Source organism: Erinaceus europaeus, chromosome 12 (assembly GCF_950295315.1).
Source record: "Erinaceus europaeus chromosome 12, mEriEur2.1, whole genome shotgun sequence".
Taxonomy (NCBI): domain Eukaryota; kingdom Metazoa; phylum Chordata; class Mammalia; order Eulipotyphla; family Erinaceidae; genus Erinaceus; species Erinaceus europaeus.
The window spans coordinates 2,288,641-2,309,098 of NC_080173.1; the positions used below are offsets into that span (position 1 = coordinate 2,288,641).

The window sequence follows — 20,458 nt, forward strand, 5'->3', positions numbered from 1 at the left end:
TTTTTAGGGAGTCAGGCGGTAGCGCAGCGGGTTAAGCGCAGGTGGTGCAAAGCGCAGGGACCGGCGCAAGGATCCCGGTTCGAGCCCCCGGCTCCCCACCTGCAGGGGAGTCGCTTCACAGGTGGTGAAGCAGGTCTGCAGGTGTCTGTCTTTCTCTCCCTCTCTGTCTTCCCCTCCTCTCTCCATTTCTCTCTGTCATATCCAGCAATGACGACATCAATAACAATAATGACTACAACAATAATGAAAAACAACAAGGGCAACAAAAGGGAAGATAAATAAATAAATATAAAAAAATTAAAAAATAAATAAGTAAATAAATTTTTAAAAATCCTTAAAAGAGAGAGACGCCTGCTGGGCCCCAGCCACAGAAACAAACGCTGGTGAGCTCAACCCACACCCACTTCTCCTGGGCCGGCACCAGCCTCCTGAGTGTCAAGCCCCGAGCCACAGACAGCGCCAGGCGGCAGGCCCCCTTTGATTCTCCCAAAAGCCCAGGGCCTGTCTCCCAGGGAGAGAAGCAGACAGAAAGGTGGGAGCAGGAGAAGCAGTGGGGAAATCCTGGCTCTCAGCCCACACTGAGCCTCGGCCTCCCAGGCCTGGCGGACACCCACCTCACCGCCCTCAGAGAGCAGCAGTGCGCTAAGGTCACGACGAAGGCTAAGTAGTTGGGCCTGGAACCGGGGACTGTCTGACCCTGACCCTGGTGGTTCTGCCACTTTATCCCAAACAATAGATGTGACCAGGGCCACCCTGCACCACAGGCAGCACCGTCACTTGGAGCATGGTGGGCAGACTTCTCCACTCAAGCTCAGAGCTGCTGAATCGCACTGGAAGGTGGGGGCCGGGCCAGTAAACGAGAAGTTAAGAAGCTACAGGTGAGTCTTAAATAGGACAACCGCCGGCCTAAACCTCCCTGGAGAGGAGCGGCAGACAGACAGACAACAGCAGCTGCAGACCCTTCAGCCTCCCAGGACAAGAGCGTTGGAGTGGTAGCTTGAGGTAAAAGAAGTGAAGGGGGCTGGGGAGACAGCACCATGGTTACGTAAAAGGACTTCTACCCCTGAGGCTCTGAGGCTCTGAGGTCGTGGGTTCAATCCCCAGTCCTTTCATAAACTAGAACTGAGTTAAAACATTAAAAACCAGGAGTCAGGCAGTAGCACAGTGGGTTAAGAACACATGGCGCAAAGTGCAAGGACTGATGTAAGAATCCCGGTTCGAGCCCCCGGCTCCCCACCTGCAGGGGAGTCGCTTCCCAGGCGGTGAAGCAGGTCTGCAGGTGTCTGTCTTTCTCTCCCCCTGTCTGTCTTCCCCTCCTCTCTCCATTTCTCTCTGTCCTATCCAACAACAATGACATCAATAACTACAACAAAAATAAAAAAACAACAAGGTAAATAAAATAAAAAATTTTAAATCTAAAAAAAAAAAACACATTAAAACCCAGAAATCATTATTTCCTCATATGTGCATTCAACCAGGTGTGCCACCACCCGGCCCCGTAAATCATTACTTTTTTAAGGTAAAGGAAGCTTAGGCCGACGTGGCCAGGGTGGGCACTCACCACGAGGTTGCCGATGACCATGACCATGAGGAAGACGGTGAGACACATGGCCTGGCCGGCCACCTCCATGCAGTCCCACATGGTCTCGATCCACTCCCCGCACAGGATGCGGAAGATGATGAGGAAGGAGTGGAAGAAGTCGTGCATGTGCCAGCGTGGCAGGCTGCAGTCCGCCGAGATCTTGCACACGCACTCCTTGTAGCTCTTGCCAAACAGCTGCATGCCCACCACGGCGAAGATGAACACGATGATGGCCAGCACCAGTGTCAGGTTGCCCAGAGCCCCCACCGAGTTGCCGATGATCTTGATGAGCATGTTGAGCGTCGGCCAGGACTTGGCCAGCTTGAAGACCCGCAGCTGGCAGGCAGGGCGAGCCCATGAGGCCCGCGAGCCCCTGACCCAACCCCGGGGGCCCTTGTCTAAGGAGAGACAGCTAACTACCTCGGGCCGGGCTGCGGGACCATGGATAAAGCCCACAGGTCACCATGCACCAGAACCCAGGTTCGAGACCCTGGTCCCCACCTGCAGGGGGAAAGCTTCATGAGCGGTAAGCAGTGTTGTGGGCGTTTCTCTCCCTTGCCCTCTCTCTCTCCCTTTCTCTCTCTCTCTCTCTCCCTTTTCATCCTGTTTCTATCTTGCCTGTATCATAATAAAAAGAAAGAGGGAAAAAAATGAAGAAAAAAGACCCAGGAAGGAGACATGGATTCATTGTGCAGGTGATAAAATTGAGTGATAATCCTGGTGGAATCAAGAAACAATAAGAAAGAAAGGAAGAAAGAAAGAAAGGAAGGAAGGAAGGAAGGAAGGAAGGAAGGAAGGAAGGTAGGTCCCCACCTGCAGGGGGAAGCTTCACGAGTGGTGAAGCAGGGCTGCCGGTGTCTCTCAGATTCTCTCCCTCTCTATCCCCCCTTCCCTCTCGATTTCTGGGTGTCTCTATCCAATAAACAAATAAATAAAGATAATAAAGATTTTTTTAAAAGCAGGCAGGTAAGAAGGAAGACCTCAAATCGCTCAAATCTCCCTCGTGTGTCTCCTCTCCGCTGAGTGGGAACACTCACAGCAAAGGAAATGCTGGACTGCCAAGCATGAGTTCCCAGGTTCAGTCCCCAGCACTGCATACGCCAGACCAACACTCTGGTCCCCTCTCTCTTACAAATGAAAAAGGTGAATCTTACAATCAAAAGAGAAGCAGTCCTCTCTTCAAATGCAGGCGTTAAGTATTTACAAGCAAAATTAAGATTTGCTTTGCTGCTTTCTCCCCATAAAGAGCGTGATAGGTTTGTGGAGACTGGGAGGACTTTCTGCTTTTGATCATAATGTGAAAGGTCCCACAATAAAGTTTAAAAAGAAAACAACAGTGGTCAGGCGGTGGCACACCTGGTTAAGTGCACATATTACAATGCACAAGGACCCAGGTTCAAGCCTCCTTTTCCTCCTTCTTCTGCAGGAGGAAAGCCTCACGAGTGGTGAAGCAGGGCTGCAGGCGTCTCTCTGTCTCTCCCTCTCTATCTCCCTCTTCCTTTCAATTTCTGGCTGTCTCTATCAAGTAAAGATAATAATTTTAAAAACTAAAAAAGAAAGTAAGAGCCAGGAGGTGGTGCACCTGGTTAGGTGCACACATTACAGGGCACAAGGACCCGGGTTCTAGCCCCGGTCCCCACGTTCAGGGGGAGAGCTTCAGGAGTGGTGAAGCAGGGCTGCAGGTGTCTCTCTGTCTCTCACTCTCTCTCTCTCCCACTCCTCTCAGTTTCTCTCTCTGCCTTTGTCCAATAATAAATAAATAAGTAAAGAAAGAGAGAAAGGAAGGAAGAAAATAAAATAACAGGATTCTTCTCTGGAGCGAAGGGAAGGGCATGGATTTGGGGTTCCCATTCTACCACCAGAGTTCCCTATCCCTGGTGTTTTAAAACCGTGACTCCATGGCTGGGCAAGGTCACTGAGTGTCGATCTCAGACATCAACAGCTGGGGCTCCTTTTGCCCCCCACCCACCCTGCAGCCCGACCGATAAGGGCCCCTTGCTCCCCGCGGACAGCAAGAACAGCCCCGAGACACGGAGCAGAGTGCACAGGACCGCCAGGGGCCTGCTTCCTGTCCTCTTGCTTTTTTTTTTTTTTTGGGGGGGGAGACAGGGGGGTTCTCCTTCCAACCTCCACCCCACCCCTCCTTTGCCCTGGTCCTGGGGCCACACGCACCAGGCGGAAGGACCGGAGCACCGACAGCCCCTGCACGTTGGCCAGGCCCAGCTCCACCAGGCTGAGCGTGACGATGAGACTGTCGAAGATGTTCCAGCCTTGCTGGAAGTACTCGTAGGGGTCCATGGCGATGAGCTTCAGTACCATCTCTGCCGTGAAGATGCCTGTGAAGACCTGGGGAGGGGTGGCACTGAGAGGGCTCAGGGCCCCGGGCTCTGTGCGTGCACGCTGGCGCGGCCACAGGACAGAGGGGGCGTGGCCCAGATGCCTAGACCCTCGGGTGCTGGCGACTTGGCCTCCCCTGCATCGTGGTGACACCTGGCCCTCGCCGAGCGCCCTGCAGCTTGTGGTACAAACTCACTGGTGGGCTGAGCGTTAGGGATGTGGTAGGATGGTCGCAGTTTTATTCCTGAGATTTAGAGAGGTTACGGGCAGCTCTGGGTCACTGCCTACAAAGGAATGACTTTGGGCTCCGACCCTGGTCTCCAGGTGCTTATCTCAGCACTCGATACTCCATGTGTTCTCGTCCCTGGACGGCAAGGATCCCAAGACCCAGAGGTCTAGGACGGGGGGCCATGGAGGGTGAAGCTGAGGAAGCAGGCCACAGGCCCCTCGGCTTTCTCTGGGCATGCCCCCCCTTCTTGCTGGGCACCAGCTGCCCTGGGTTCAGAGCTTGCCTTGGCATGTGCTCAACCCCACCCAGACCACAGCAGCCGGTGGGTCGGGGTTGGCGGGGGGCGGCTGTGCCCCTCCGCCTGTTGGCTGTGGCTGCCATGGGCGTCTCCCTGGGCCAGACGTGGAGGCTGCAGACTCCAAGTCTGATTTTGTGCCATCATTCAAGGCCCCCAGTCTTACTCTCCCTTGACTGCCTTCACTCTGGGTGGGCGTGGGGGCAGGGTGGACAAGTTCTGGGAAGGGTGAGGCAGGACTGGAGGGGGAGGCGGTGGCCTTTCCCTTTTGTCAGCCTCCACCAGAGGCGATAATCCTCCTAATGGCAGAGATAAGCAGGGATCAGTGTGTCAACAATAGCTGAGCTGGACGGGAGTCTGCCTGGGCAGCCAGAGCCAATGGGTGGGGTGAGAGGCAGGGACTGCGCCCTGGGCCCTCTAGGCTGAGCTAGGTGCCTGTGGCTGAGTGCCCCCACTGCCGAGCCCTTGGTCCCACCTCCCTTTTCCACACCTCCCTCTCGGCCTCCAGGAGCCTGGCCCTCTGAAGTCCAGCACTGGGGCCGGGCGGTGGCACACCTGGTTAAGCACACATATCACCAAGCACAGAGACCAGGGTTCAAGCCCCCATTCCCCACTTGTTGGGCAGGTCTGCAGGTGTCTATCTTCTCTCCCTGTGTATCTCCCTGACCTCTCTCAATTCCTCTCTGTCCTATCTAATAAAAACTAGAAAAAAAGAGTCCAGCACCTCATCTCTTTCTCTCTGGCCCCGAATTCTGCACCCCATGAATCTGGCCCCCGCCATGCCTTCTTGGTAGAAGTGGTGTCCCCACACACAGGGAGATGACTCCTGTCTGCCCGCATCCCCAGACAGCCCCGCCCGGCCTGCCTACCAGGTTGCCCACGTTGAGCACTCTGTCGAAGTGCTCCGTCATGGGGTAGTGCTCCATGGCCATGAAGAGGGTGTTGAGCACGATGCAGATGGTGATGCCCAGGTCCACGAAGGGATCCGTGACGATCAGGAGGATGAAGCTCTTGAACTTCACCCACGGGCCGCAGCAGTTCCAGATGAGCACCTTGTGGGCACACTTGTACCACCACGGCGGGCACCTCTGGTGGGCCTCTTCCAGCTCTGGGGACACAATGGGAAGAATTGAGTGGCCCGGGAAGAGCACAGTGGATAAGGTCCTGAGTTCAGTCCCTGTGCACCAGAGTGATGTCTGGTTCTTTCTCTCCTATCTTTTTCATTCAGAACTAAATAAAATCATTTAAAAAACAAAAAAAAGGGGGAGGAAGCCAGTGGGATGGTCCCCTGTCACGCCACTTCTGCAGTCTGGTTTTCTCTCCCACCTCTCCACTCACGCCCCTTCAAGGTCGCCATCTCCAAGTCTGCCTCTAGACCCCGCCCCGAAAGACCTGGCTCCTGGTGCTTTGCCCCTCAAAGCACTTTTTTAAGAAAAAAATTTTAGAACCAGAGCAGTGCTAAACTGGTTTATGGTGGTGCAGGGGGTTGAACCTGGGACTTTGGAGCCTGAGGCATGAGAGTCTCTTTGCATAACCATTGTGCTGTCTACCCACCTCCCACCTCAAAACACTCTGCCTCACCCTCTAAGCGAGCCTTACCACAGTCTCACCAAGCTGGTCTCTCCACAGCCGCCCCAAACCCCCCAGAAGGCACAGCCCCACTCGGAAGCCCCTCAGTCACCCTCCACCCCCTGCTGGTGGCCCAGGGCTGCACCTCACTGGGTGAGTGTGTGGGTGCTCTGATCTGGCTGGGTCCCCGTCCTCAGGGCCTTGGGCCCCAGCTCCACACGCTGCTGGGGAGCAGGCGGAGGGCCACCCCGTTACAATGACCAGTGTCCTTCCAGGGAAGGCTCCCCTCAGGAGCATTGTGCTGGAAGCAGCCCCTGCTGGCCCACTCAGCTTGCTTGCTTTCTCTCCCTTCCTTCCTTCCTTCCTCCCTTTCTTCCTTCCTTCCTTCCTTCCTTCCTTCCTTCCTTCCTTCCTTCCTTCCTCCCTTCATTATGGACTAGAGAAATTGAGAGAGAATGAGGAGATAGAGAGGGAGAGACAGGCCCTGCAGCCCTGTTTCCCCACTCGTGAAGATTCACTCCCCCCCGGGGGCTTGAAGCCAGGTCCTTGCTCACTGTAATATAAACCAGGTGGCCACAGCCTGGCCCCCTCAACTTTCAACTCCAGGGGTGTTGTCAGATGTGGGGGTGAAGCTGCTCCAGGCCTCTGCCACCCTCGGGAGGGCCTCCGTCCAGGCGCCATGCCACCCAGTTACCACAGGCGTCTAACACTTAAGTACTAATGGTGCCTCTCACATAGTTGAGGGAAGAGGCTGGAGCTGGGGACAGCCGTGGAGACCTGGGCTTGATGTGTAACTAACGCCCCAGAGGAGGAGATGACTGACCCTCACCCCTCCCAGGAGCAGCAAAGGATGCAGGTTCCAGTCTGGCTGCAACCCCACCCTCCCAAGCTGGAGCCTCTGCAGGGGCCTCGGCCCAAACCCGGCTCCCAGCAAGACCAGCTCTGCACAGCATTCCTGGGGCATCTCCTGACAGAAACGAGACTCCTGCATGCCTGTCACCAACATCAGGGGACGTGCGCCAGCTAGGGACTTGCAAAGTCCTCTGGGACCTCCAAGTTCATGTTGATACAAGGCCTGACACCCTGGGGTGGGGGTGGGATGGGGCTGGCAGATCTTATGAACATCAGGTTCCCTTCCCTTCTTCCTACACCTCCTACCATTCTTCCTCCCTCCCTCACTCCTATGCATCTTCCCATTCATTAATCCTTTTCAATCACTAACCTTTCAGCATGTCTATCTATCTATCTATCTATCTATCTATCTATCTATCTATCTATCTATCTACCTTTCCATCCATCCATCGATCCACCCATCCACCCACCCACCTATGATCCATCCATCCATCCATCTCTATGTGTCTGCCTCTTGTCATTATCTTATTTTCCTCTTGAAACTTGATGGGAGTTGGGGAGGGGCATGGTGGGGTGCCACTCGGGGATTTGGGGGAAGTCTGTGAATCTACCTGGGCAGAACCTGACCTTAAATGTATTTACTTATATATTTATGTTGCCACTAGTATTATTGCTAGGGTTCAGTGTCTGCATGATGAATCTACTGGCCCCTGTAGATTTTTTTCTTTTTCCTTCTCCCATTATATTTGTTAGGGCAGACAGAGATTAAGAGGGGAAGGAGAGATAGATAATGAGAGAAAAAGAGAGAGAATCCTGCAGCCCTGCGTCATGATTCGTGAAGCTTCCCCCCACAGAAGGGAACTGGGGGCTTGAACCCGGGTCCTGGTGCACTGCATTGTGTGCTCTCATCTGGTGTGCTGCCATGCGCCCTGGCTTTAAACTTTTACCCAGAAGACATCTGAGGAGCCCAGCTTCCGGGACGCTAGGCCTTCTGGGTCGGCACTGTTATCCGGTCCTTCTCCACTGCCTTGGCGGCCCCCACGGCCCTCCCGGAAGCCCCTATTCCCTGCGGTGGCCCGGGCTAGCAGCCAGAATGCTACTCATCGTGGCCAATATTAAATTACTGTCCTGAAGTTGGGCCCAGGTAGGCCCCACCCCCGCCCCCGGAAGCCAGGTGGCCTGATGGGCAGGGCAGGCAGAGGAGATGGGCGTGGGGGTGCAGGGGGGGGGCTCACCTTCCATAGCATCAGAGATGGCACTGTCTGCACTGCAGCTCTGCCTTGGGAGCCCCTTCTCCCCGGGGGCTGTGTCCAGGCTGCCATTGCAGTCTTTGCTGTTAGCTGGGTCCCCATCTGCCTCTCCTCCTTCCAGAGCCTGGGAAGCCTTGGCCTGTGGACCAGCAAAGGCAACGGGCATGGAGTCCATCTCTGCTGGGGTAAGCTACCTGACCTGCGCTCTCTCATGAGTGCTTCAAGACAGGCTTCCTCTTTTCTTTGTTTGTCTCTGGGGCTCGGTGCCAGCGCCTGCTCTCGGCAACCACTTTTCCATTTTACTGGACAGGACAGAGAGTAATTAAGAGAGGAGGAGGAGATAGAGAGGGAGAGGGAAAGATAGACACCTGCAGACCTGCTTCACTGCTTAAGAAGCATCCCCCATACAGGTGGGAGGTCGGGGGGCTCGAACCCGGATCCTTGCCTGGTCCTTGTGCTTAGTGCTATGACTAAGTGCTACCTACTTGTGCATATAACTGGGTGTTGTACAACCACCCAGCCCCTGGGATTTCTCTTCTTAGCCCTCTCCCAGCCTACTGCAGGAGTGGGGCAGCCTTGGTGATGGTGGTGGCAGGATAGGACCGACATGGTGAAAGGCCCTTATCCCTGAAGAGTGTCTACTCTGCAGCCTTGACCGACCTTGGGCTTGGTGAGATGATGAGAAAATGAGCAGGTGCTCCTGGGTCCTCGTCTGGACCCACCCTCCCCTCCCTCGTCACGGGCCCATATCCCGCTCAGGAAGAAGAGCAGAACTGGACTGGAAGACTGCTGCAGGTCTAACCACTCTGCTCCTTGCAGCATCTGGGCAACTGAGGCATAGAGCCACAGAGCGCCCTTTCCTTCTACCTGGCAGTCTCCCACCCCACCACGGTCTTCCGTGTCCCTGCCTTGCAGCCCCCACCTTCCCCCTCGCCCTCGGCCTCAGCCTGCCCCGGGGGCCCGTTGCCTCTGCCTGAGCCCGCACCTTCTCCAGCTCCTCCTGGTGCTTTTTGAACTTCTCCATCATCTGCTGAAACTCCTCCTCTTTCTCCTGGTCCTCAGCCAGGGAGGCTTCATTCTGCTCGGCGTAGGCCATGGCCACCACCGCCAGGATCAGGTTGATGAGGTAGAAGGAGCCCAGGAAGATGATGACCACAAAGAAGATCATGTAGGTCTTGCCCGCTGCTCGGAGGGTCTGGGAGCCGGGCGACATGGGGGCAGCTGTCACTTGGCTCCCTGCCTCCCTTCCCCAGCTGCCCCCAGACCCCCAGGCCCACAGAGGTTCCCTCACAGAGCTGGGCTGTGCAGGCACCTCTGCTGAGCTACATCCCTTCGGGAGAGCTCCTGGTTCAGAGTCCTGAGGCCTCCGGCAGACATCCTGGTCCCAGGGCCTCTAGTAAGAGCCAGCAGATAGCAGGCATCCTTGCTGTTGTCACCACTGGTACTACCACTACGACAGCTACCAGCAGCATGTGTGTGTGTGCATGTGCATGTGCGTGTGTGCATGTGCGTGTGCATGTGTGTGTGTGTGTGCATGTGCGTGTGTGTGTGTGAGCGCACACATGTGCACACGCAGTGGTGCCAGCGACCAGGAGGCCCTCTCCCTCCAGGCCCTGCCTGCCTGCCTGCCCTGCTTTGCAGACGGGCACAACTGCATTTCCCCAGATTCCTAAGCTCCACTACCAGCTGCTGGAAGGCCTGGGGCCATGTCAGGAGAGATCTCTGTTCCCAGGTGGAGAGGCAGTTGGGGCTGTGGCTCCGATATGGGTGGGGACCCTGCATTAGCAGCCCGACAGTCCACTGTGGGATCCCTGAGTTGGTCCCATGGAGGTGCTGGGGTTCCCAGCAGGCCCTGAGGAGGCTGTGACAAAAGAGGAAGCAGGTGCAGGGGTGTGGGGCAGGGCGGGCGACTGTACCAGCTGAAAGAGATTCTCCCAGTAGTCCTGTGTCATGAGGCGGAATAGCGCCAGGAAGGCCCAGCTAAAGGTGTCATAGCTGGTGTAGCCGTAGTTGGGGTTCCGCCCGGCCTTCATGCACTCGTAACCTTCAGGACAGCGCCTGGGGGAGACGGGGGCCTTGGGCGCGGGGACGCAGAGCTCCAGGTGGGAGACCTGGAGGGGAGACTGCCTCAAGCCCGGCCAGGTCTTCAAAGTGGGAAAGTGTTGCATCTGGGCCTCCCCAGGCTTTCCTTCCACCACCACCCCCAGCCAAGCCCCATCCTGCCACACCCTCCAGCACCACTCACCCTGCGTCGCTGCTGTTCCCACAGAGCAGGGCGTCGTTGGAGCCCTCCAGGAAGTAGAAGTTCCCTTAGGGAGGCAGAGGCCACAAAGTCGGTGTCCCCCACGTGGATGAGCCCCGGGAGGCACCTGCCTGCACCTTGAACACCAGGTGCCGGGTGCCCCTTGCTCCCCACTCAGGGCGTCTCCAAGCCCCAAGCTCCACAGTCTCTGGTAGGTGCACGGCAGGGAGCTTGGCGTTGAGCGTGGCTGTGCAGGTGGGGTCGGCATGAGCACAGAGAATGACGGGGAACATGTGTGCGCAAGACACCTGGCTGAGCGTGAGTGGCTCCGGTGGGGGCGTCAGGCTTTCTATCTTGCCAGAAGGCACTAGATGGATAATCACGGTGGGAGAATACGTGTCTGGTGTGTGAGCCTGAGGCTGGTAAGGGCGTGGGCCTGTGGGGATCTAGTTTGGAGAACGGGGAGTGTGCAGGCTAGGGACTGGGCCACTGGACTGTTGCTATTAGACTTGTCAGAGCAGTTGGCGTTGGTTGTCAAATCAACCATTTGAAAACAGGATCTCAGCTTTCCTGGTGAGGTTTTTTTTTATTATTATTGCCTCCAGGATTATTGATTATTGACTACTGCTGACACTAGGAATCCATTATTCCTGGAGGCAATTTTTTTCCATTTTATTGGACAGGACAGAAAGAAATTGAGGGAAGAGGAGACAGAGAGGGAGAGAGACAGACAGACACCTGCAGCCCTGCTTTGCTGTTTGTGAAGCATCCCCCCTGCAGGTGGGGAGCCAGGGCTTGAACCCAGATCCTTGAGCAGGTCCTTGTACTTTGTACAATGTGCACTTAACCAGGTGTGCCACCACCTAGCCCCCAAGGATTTTAAATTTTATTTATTAAAAAATAATAAAATATTGTTTTTACTGCCACCAGGGTTATCACTAAGGTTCAGTGCCAGCATGAGCCCACTAGACCCAGAAGTTTTTGGTTTGCTTGTTTTTGATAGAGACAGAGAAGGAGAGAGAGAAAGAGGGAGAGAGGGAGAGGGAGGGTGGAGAGAGTGAGAGAGAGAAAAAGAGAGAGGAGGAGAGAGAGGAAGAAAGAGAGAGGGAGAGAGGGGGGAGAGAGAGGGAGAGAGGGGGAGAGGAGAGAGAGAAGGAGAGAGGGAAAGAGAGAGGGGGAGAGAGGGGGAGAGAGAGAGGGAGAAAGGGAAAGAGAGAGGGGGAGAGAGAGAAGGAGAGAGAAAGGAAAAGAGAGGGGGATAGAGAGAGAGAGAGAGAGAGAGAGGGTGTGAGACCCCAGCACCAAAACTTTCTTCAGGGCAGTGGGGAGGGAGGGTCAGGCTCGAGCCTGGCAGAGCAGTCACTGCTCCTGTGAGCTCTCATCCTGGCCTGGGTGTTTTGATTTCTCTTCTTTCCTCTAAACAGAGGGTGAGAGACAGAGAGAGAAAGTGGAGGGAAGGGAGAGAGATACAAAAGGAAAAGAAGAGACACAGCAAGTGCCACTCACTGCTCTGGCGCACCCCTGCAGGCGCAGCAGCCCGGGGCTCAGAGCCGGGTGGTGCACAAGGCAGCGTGTGCGTTCTGCTGGGTCAGCCCCTCCTGGCCTGCAGGGCTCTCGGCCGCCCAGACTAGTGAACAGTGGCCTGGGCCCAGGTCCTCTCTAGGCCGCTCCGCTCTGGCCTAGAAGCAGGGACGGGGCCGCCCACCCCCCTCAGCCTCACCTTCATCGCTGATGTAGGCGTCCCAGTCAAACGTGGAGTTGCTGGTCCACGTCACATGGCTGTTCCACGTGTCATTGCCGTTCCACGTGTCATTGCCGAACCACGTGGTGTTGGTGTCGTTGAAGGGAGGCGGCCAGCGCACACACTTCTGTCTCAGGTTTCCCATGAAGAGCTGCAGCCCCACCAGCGCGAAGACACTCAGGCAGAAGACGGTGAGGATCATCACATCCGAGAGCTTCTTCACAGACTGGATCAGGGCCCCCACGATGGTCTTCAGCCCTGGTCGCGGGGTTGGGAGAGCACGGAGCTGGGGGCCGTAGCTCACTCCTTGGCACCCCCAAGTTTCTGTCCACTGCCTCCAGCGAGGCCTAGGCGTGCCTCTTCCCCCAAGCCTTCCAGGGGTTGTCTTGCCCTGCCCGGGTCACACCTCCACTCCCAGGCCTTCCTGAGGCCACAGCATCTCAGCCCCCAGGAGAATGGGTGGTACTAGACTGCATGGGTGTTTGTCCCATTCGTAGGGGAGTGGTGACACTGAATAATGCTCTAAGGAGTACTCCCAAAGTGTGTCGGACACAATGCTAGTGCTCAGGTTGTGTCCCTAAAGGAAAAAAAAGCAGTTCAAAGGTGTTTGGGAAAGACTGCTTCTGCACGCCACCCTAGGGGCGGGGCCAAGTAGGCGATCCTACCGGCTCTGAAGAGTCCTGCACAAATAAAAGCTTTATGGGGCCGGGTGGCGGCACATCACCGCACACAAGGGCCTGGGTTCAAGGCCCCGGTCCCCACGCACAGAGGGAAAGCTTCACGAATGGTGAAGCGGGGCTGCGGGCCTCACTCTTTCTCTCTATTTCTTCCTTCCCGATCAATTTCTCTGTCTCTACCCAATAAATAAAAACAAACAAAATATCTAAAAATTAATATTGCATCTCCTTAGCTCATCTAATCATTTCTTATGACTCCCAGTACCCAGGGGACAGCCCAGTTCACACTGAGAAGCTCCACACCAGACTCGAGGCAGCCCTGCGTTCTGCCTGTCCGGCTCCAGGTCTGAACGACTCCTGGCACTCAGGTGGTTTCTCCTTTACGGAAGGAGCACTGCTTCCTTCTCGGGTCTAATCGTTGGGCCTCTCACAGGGTCTTTAACATCCGCTCATCTCCTGTTACTATCCTGCTGTAGAAAAGAAATGCTGGGGGGGCCAGGCGGTGGTGCACCCAGTTAAGCGCACATGATATGAAGCACAAGGATCTGGGTTCGAGCCCCCGCTCTCCACCTGCAGGGAGGACACTTCACAAGTGGTGAAGCAGGTCTGCAGGTGTCTGTCTTTCTCTCTCCTTCTCTACCTCCCCCTCCTCTCTCAGTTTCTCTCTGTCCTGTCCATAAGAAAGGGGGGAAGGGAATCTGCCAGGAGCAGTGACTTTGTAGTGCCAGCACAGGGCCCCAGTGATGGCCCTGGACGTGGAGGAGGAACAAGGGGAGAGGGAGGAGAGGGAGGAGAGGGAGAAAGAACAGAGCTGGGCAGTCTGGCTCCACAGCTTGTGTCTGAGCCCCTGCCTCTTCCTCCTACGACACCCATTTCCCCAGTTTCTCCTCTCTGAGCCTGAGCACCCCATGCACCCCATGAGCCCCTGTGGGGCTGCATGGACACAAGCAGGGAGCACCGTGACCCGGTACTCACACTCCCAGTACCTGGGATGACGGTGATGGTTTTCAGGGCCCGCAGCACCCGGAAGGTTCTCAGAGCCGATATGTTGCCCAAGTCCACGAACTCTGTCAGGTACCTAGTAGGGGGCCAGTGTGACAGCCCTGTCAGCACCAGGGTGCATGATGGGACCAAAAACCACTTTCAGACCCAGAGTGAGAATTTCCAAGGAGGGCTGGGGAGACAGCATAGTGGTGATGCAGAAAGACTTTCATGCCTAAGGTCCCAGGTTCAGTCCCCAGCACTACAACAAGCCAGAGCTGAGCAGATCTCTGGGAAAAAAACCAACTAACCAACCAAACAAATAAAAACACATAACAACAGCAGCAGCAAAACTCAGAAAAGAAAAGGAAGAATTTTCTTTTTTAAAAGAATAATCCCTGGGAATCGCGCGGTAGCTCAGTGGGTTAAGCGCACTTGGCACAGAGTGCAAGGCCGGCTTAAGGATCCCGGTTGGATCCCCCGGCTCCCCACCTGCAGGGGTGGGGGTCACTTCAAAAGCGGTGAAGCAGGTCTGCAGGTGTCTGTCTTTCTCTTCCCCTCTCTGTCTTCCCCTCCTCTCTCCATTTCTCTCTGTCCTAGCTAACGACGACGACATCAATAACAACAATAGTAATAACTACAACAACAATAAAAAACAACAAGGGCAACAAAAGGGAAAATAAATAAATAAAAATAAAAAATAAAATCTTTTTTAAAAGAGAATAATCGCTATCCCTCTCTTTAAATTAAAAAAAATTATTATTATTGCTGTTATTGTTATTACTTTTATTTTTACCAGAGCACTGCTTAGCTCTGGCTTATGGTGGTGAGGGGAATTGAGCCTGGGACCTCAGAGCCTCAGGCACGACAGTCTTTTTGCATAACCATGATGCTATCTAACCCTGTCCCTTAATGATCTTTATTGATTTATTGGGTAGAAACAGTCAGAAATCGAGAGGGGATGGGGGAGATAGAGAGGGGGGAGATAGAGAGGAGAGAGTCAGAGAGACACCTGCACCACCACCCAGCCCCTCCAAGAAAAAAGAATTTTTTTCTTTTTTAAAAAATTTATTTTATTTTTATTTTTTTAACCAGAACACTGCTCAGCTCTGGCTTATGGTGGCGCTGGGGATTGAACCTGGGACCTCAGAGCCTCAGGCTTGAAAGGCTTTGGCATAACCATTATGCTGTCTCCCCAGCCCCCAAAAAAGAATTTTCAAGGATCCCTTGCAGTAGGGATTGCCAGGAGCCCGAGGGCAGGGCAGATACACCAACACCGCTAGCAAAAGGCAAAGACCTTGCAGGTGAGGTGCAGAGAAGTGGAGACAAGGGGAGTCCAGCTCTTCCCGAAGGTGAGGCTCCTGGGCCCCTGGGCCGTTGGGCTGCTACACTTGGCTGCTCATGATGGGGTGGAGGGAGCAGCAGGGACACCTCCGAGCCAGACCTCAGGACTACGGCTGGGGACGACATCTGACCCGTGACCCCCCCCAGCGTCGGCCTCTGACTTAGTCCCCACAGCCCGACCGAAGCCCCAAGGCTCAGGATGCCCTTGAAGCCCAGCTCACGCCATCATGATGACGCTGAAGTCCAGCCAGTTCCAGGGGTCCCGGAGGAACGTGAAGTCGTCCACGCAGAAGCCTCGGGCCAGCATCTTGATGAGGGACTCGAAGGTGTAGATGCCGGTGAAGGTGTACCTGTGGGGACAGGTGTCCTGCCTGGGCCCGGGCGAGTGTGGCCTTGAGCGCCACCAGGCGGGAGGCTCACAGTCGAGGGGCTGAGGACATGGCTGGCGGAGAGGGTGGCTCAGGGTGACTGAGAATGTGTCCTCCCAGAAGATGAGACCCTCTCAGAGCACGTGGGGTGGAGGGGCTCTGTCCCGGGGCTGGGTGCTGGGGGCTGGGGCACTCACTCCACATTCTTAGACCAGGGCGGTGGGTCACTCATGGTCATGAACACACAGTTGGTCAGGATGGTGATCATGATGAACATGCTGAACAGCGTGGGGGCGTCAAGGAAAGTGAGGGAGCAGGCGGAAAGGGGAGGGGAAGGAGACGGCCTTGCGGCCCAGGAGCCCCCTCTGCCCACCGCTCACCCTCCTCCCGCCCCTGGCCCCCTCGGGCAGGATATGAGTGGATGAGCACCTTGATGGCACCACGTCTGACTGAGCTGAAGGGGCTGAGCAGGTAGAGGGCGGGCGTGGCGGAGAAGCGGAAGATGGCCTTGCCTTTGTTGAGGACCATGAATGTCTGCGTGGAGAGAGCTGTGAGGCCTGGGAAACCGCAGACAGACAGACGGACGAAGACAGGCAGACAGCTGGCAACCCCACCCCCACCCAGGGAAGGGAGAGAAAGAAAGAGAGAGAGACCTGCATCCCTGCTTCACCACTCGTGAAGCTTTCCCCCTGCAGGTGGGGCCAGGGGCTTGAACCTGAGTCCTTGAGCACTGTGATGTGTGCACTTAACCAGGCGCACCACCTCCTTCCCTCTCCTCCCCTCCCCTCCCCTCTCCTTCCCTTTCTGTTCCGTGCCATTTTTTTTCCTGTCCTTCTTTTCTCCTTTTTAAAAGAGAGAGAGAGAGTGAGAGGACACACAGGACAGAGCTGCACTGCAGACCTTCTTGTCGCTGTAGTAGGGGTCCAGGTCCTCCAGGGGGATGCCGATGGCCTCTGGCGGGGGGTCCCCATAGATCAGGGGCAGGTTCTTGCCGGCCTCCAGGTCGCTGCGCGGCTTCCGCTCCGGCTCCTCGATCCCCATCTGCTTGTTGCGCAGCTGCCGGGCCTCCTCCTCCACCGCGCGGCGCTCTATGGCCGCCAGGGACTCGGGCGTGAAGGGGCGCAGGCTCTCGGGGCCCGGGGGCGCCAGGGAGGGCAGAGATGTGCTGGCCATCCTTGCATCCTGGGCTCAGGGGCCGGGAGGCTGGCGGGTGCTGGGGGTGCTGGGCCGCAGCCCTGCCCCGGGCCTGCTGTCTGCGGCTCACTTCCTGCCCAGCCAGAGGCCAGGCTGCGGTGGCCGGGACACCAGCCCTGTGCGTTCGGGGGACGCGCCTGCAAGGCCTGGACTCTGCTGCTGCACAGGCGCCGGCCCCCGGCCCCCACGCCCCACTCCCTGGCTGGGATGGCTGCCTTGGCACAGCGGACGCTGGGTGGCTTCAGTCTTCAGGGACACAGAGAACCACAGAGCCGTCTGTCCACGTGGCTGGGAAGTGGAAAAGAGTCAGATGTCAAAACACGTCCTCAAAGAGACAAACCAACAAGAGAGGGTGAAAGGTAGCCCAGAGGATGGGTCGAGGGGCAGGACCTGGTGGGCCAGCCCAAAGCAGGAGGAGGGCATGGACGCCATGGCGCTGGCTGCCTGGGGAGACGGCCTGAAGCCAGGGAGGCCGCAGTCAGACGCGAGTGACTGGTGAAGTGCCTGGGACACGGGCAGGCAGAGCCCAGTACCTCTGCCTGTATTGCTACCTCGGGGGTGGGGGAGACACTGGGAGGGCACAGTCCCCTTTCCCCCACTTTTTTTGCCTCCAGGGTTATAGCCGGGCTCGGTGCCTGCACCATGAATCCACTGCTCCTGGAGGCCATTTTTTCCCTTTTGCTACCCTGGTTGTTATACCATTGTTGTGGTTATTATTATCGTTGTTATTGATGTTGTCGTTGTTAGCTAGGACAGAGAGAAATGGAGAGAGGAGGGGAAGACAGAGAGGGGGAGAGAAAGACAGACACCTGCTGACCTGCTTCACCACCTGTGAAGCGACTCCCCTGCAGGTGGGGAGCCGGGGTTCGAACCGGGATCCTTATGCGGGTCCTTGTGCTTTGCGCCACCTGCGCTTAACCCGCTGCGCTACAGCCCGACTCCCTCCCTTTCCTTTCTTTTTCTTTCCTCCTTTCTCTTTTTTAAGAGAGAGAGAGGGAGTGCATGTATGGGACCGAAGTTTCCTTGAGTTCATTGGGGGTGGCCAGGTTGTAGCCTGGCCTCACACAAGGAAACGCATGTGCACTGCTGGGCCCTCGGCTGCCTTGCTGAGCTTCAGGAAGCTCCTCCAGGCTGGGCTCGCAGAGGCCGGGAGAAAAGACGCTGGGCCCTGCAGAGGGTCCCGCCAGCCCTGTGTTGGCTCTAACCCACAGGTGGGCAGCGGGAACAGGGCAGGGTGGGCCCGCGGCCCTGTCAGAACAGCCTGCAGATGCTGCCGGGGAGTCCAGAACCTGCCTGCCCGTGGACGGCACCGCCCCTGAAAGAGAACTGCGCCCGTGGGAGTTCCTAGCACCCCCAGGAGGGCTTGTGGAGACAAGGTGGGAGTCTGCTACGGTGGGGAGGGCAGGACAAGAGCTCTCAAACGCTCTGTGCACACTTGGTGGGCAGGGGTCCCACTAGGAGTCTGAGCACCACGTGGAGCCCGCCCCCTGGGCCGGCCCCCCCGAGCTGTCTCCTTCATGCCCAGTCCTGTTGGGCCTGGTCCCGTGGAAGGCACACGGGATCCTACTCAAAGGTCTTTGTGGAATGACCCACCTGAGTAGACGGGCACCGGGAGGCACTGCCCACACAGCCACCTCAGGGCTTCATCCCCGTGCACAGAGCCCTGGCCCAAAGCAGCCCCTCACGAGGCGGTGACCCTGCCCTGACCAGTGCACACACTTCACTGGGCTTGGCCGACAGGTAGGGAGGGTGGCCAGGGAGAGGCCAGTGCCACTGGGCAGCACTGGTCACACCCCCAGTCCTGAGCGCCCAGCTGCTCCCTGCCGTCACCCGGGGAAGAGCCCGGAGTCGTGTTTCTTCAAGGATGACTCTGCTCATTCCTCTCGGCCCCACCCCTCAGCTGCTCCCTGGGGCCACCGTGCACGCACACACAGGTGCACACACACATGTGCACACACACACACACACACACACACACACACGTGCACACACTGAGATACCCCTCAGAACCTGCTCCTAGCGCTTGCCACCTGCCTGCCTTCTCTCACCCCATCAGCGGCCCCGGGTCCACACCCATATGCAGATGCTGCCAGGTGACCTGGGCGGGGACCCCGGGGCTGAGGAGCAGCCCCCCAGTTCACAGGCCCAACTTTCCGCCCAGTCTCCCCCTCACAGGAACCAAAGGGGCCCATCAGGCTCCAGCCCCGGCGACTGGACTGTGCTCACCAGTCCCCAGAGCCTCCAGCGGACAGACCTATGCTTTCCACCAGACACCCTACCTCAAGTCTCACAGCCGCTGCATTTCTGGAGAACATGGCCAGCCCCCCGCCACTCCTCCCATCTCTGCCACATGAACTCCTGCTCCGGGAAGACGCTATTGCTCCACACTGCACAGCACACCTCTCCTCTGCCAGGGGGCAGGGGGCAGGGGCCACAGAATAGCTGTCACCTACCTCCTTCTTTTTTTCCTCAGGGTTGTCGCTGGGCTCAGTGCCCACACTATGAATCCACTGCTCTTGGTGACCTTTTTTTTTTCTCTTTTTATTTTTACTCGACAGAACAGAGAGAAATTGAGAGAGATGGGGAGCTAGAAAAGACAGAGAGACACCCGCAGACCTGCTTCAGTGCTTATGAAGCTTCCTCCCAGCAGTTGGGGAGCTGGGGGGGGTGAACCCGGATCCTTGTCGGGTCCTTGTGCTTAACCGGGTGCACCCCCTTCTGTGGTTGCCTCATCTGTCTCCACTTCCTCTGTGACCCCAGGCCCGCTGAGCCATGAGCACCAGAAGAGCCACTGTCTTCAAAGCTCTCCCGTCAGCAGAGTCCGCCATGACAGTGCTGTTCCCCACCCAGCTCACTGCAGGCCGGTCAGCGCCGCATCCAGGGCCACCTTTAAATACATCTGGGGAAAGGCCACAGCGTGGCCTCTACGTCTGTCTCTTCCTCACCCCAGGTCCTCCCCTGAGCTCCAGACCACAGTGTGGCGTCTCCTGCTGCCTCCCAGCTGGTCCCAGACGGCTCTTCATGAAGTGAACGTCTTCCTAAACGCCTCTGCCAGCCCTGGAGCCACTGCATGTGTGGGTGTACGTTTCTAAATTGTGCTTAAAATAATTTACTTATTTGTTTTTAATGAAAGTGAGAGAGAGAGAGAGAGTGAGAGAGCAGAGTCCTGCCCAGTCCTGGCTGATGCTGGTGTTGAGATTGAGAGAGAGAGAAAGAGAGAGAGAGAGAGAGAGAGAGAGAGAAAGAGAAAGAGAGAGAGTCCTGCCCAGTCCTGGCTGATGCTGGTGTTGAGATTGAGAGAGAGAGAAAGAGAGAGAGAGAGAGAGAGAGAGAGAGAGAGAGAGAGAAAGAGAGAGAGTCCTGCCCAGTCCTGGCTGGTGCTGGTGTTGAGGGCTGAACTGGAATCTCAGAGCCTCGGGCACATCAAAGTCTTTTTGCAGAACCATTATGTTATCTCTTCAACTCTCTTTCTAAAATTTATTTATTTTTTAAATATTTATTCATTCCCCTTTGTTGCCTTTGTTGTATTGTTGTAGTTATAATTGTCGTTGTTATTGTTGTCGTTGTTGTTCTTTTGGACAGAGAGAAATGGAGAGAGGAGGGGAAGACAGAGAGGGGGAGAGAAAGACAGACACCCGCAGACCTGCTTCACCGCCTCTGAAGTGACTTCCCTGCAGGTGGGGAGCCGGGGGCTCAAACCAGTATCCTTACGTGGTCCTTGCGCTTTGCGCCACGTGCACTTAACTCACTGCGCTACCACCCAACTCCCAAATTTTATTTGTTTTAATGAGAGAAAT

At 56.4% G+C, this 20,458-nt stretch overlaps 1 protein-coding gene across 4 annotated transcripts in view; it reads right to left on the bottom strand.

Moving 5' to 3' along the window:
- SCN4A (sodium voltage-gated channel alpha subunit 4) overlaps positions 1-20,458 on the bottom strand; it is a 61,442-nt gene that overhangs the window by 22,376 nt on the left and 18,608 nt on the right. For 2 of the 4 annotated variants that reach the window (XM_007527692.3, XM_060202552.1), the window contains exons 2-14: positions 16,368-16,949; positions 15,883-16,001; positions 15,665-15,754; positions 15,321-15,449; positions 13,761-13,852; positions 12,077-12,355; positions 10,360-10,423; positions 10,031-10,172; positions 9,100-9,309; positions 8,100-8,253; positions 5,313-5,551; positions 3,755-3,928; positions 1,562-1,918 (exon numbers count right to left, since the gene is read on the bottom strand). In XM_007527692.3, coding sequence (XP_007527754.1) covers positions 1,562-1,918; positions 3,755-3,928; positions 5,313-5,551; positions 8,100-8,253; positions 9,100-9,309; positions 10,031-10,172; positions 10,360-10,423; positions 12,077-12,355; positions 13,761-13,852; positions 15,321-15,449; positions 15,665-15,754; positions 15,883-16,001; positions 16,368-16,640 — 2,322 coding nt within the window. In that variant the 5' untranslated portion in view covers positions 16,641-16,949. Of the gene's footprint in view, positions 1-1,561; positions 1,919-3,754; positions 3,929-5,312; positions 5,552-8,099; positions 8,254-9,099; positions 9,310-10,030; positions 10,173-10,359; positions 10,424-12,076; positions 12,356-13,760; positions 13,853-15,320; positions 15,450-15,664; positions 15,755-15,882; positions 16,002-16,367; positions 16,950-20,458 lie in introns of those variants that run through there. The other 2 variants (XM_060202554.1, XM_060202555.1) reach the window with 2 other exon arrangements.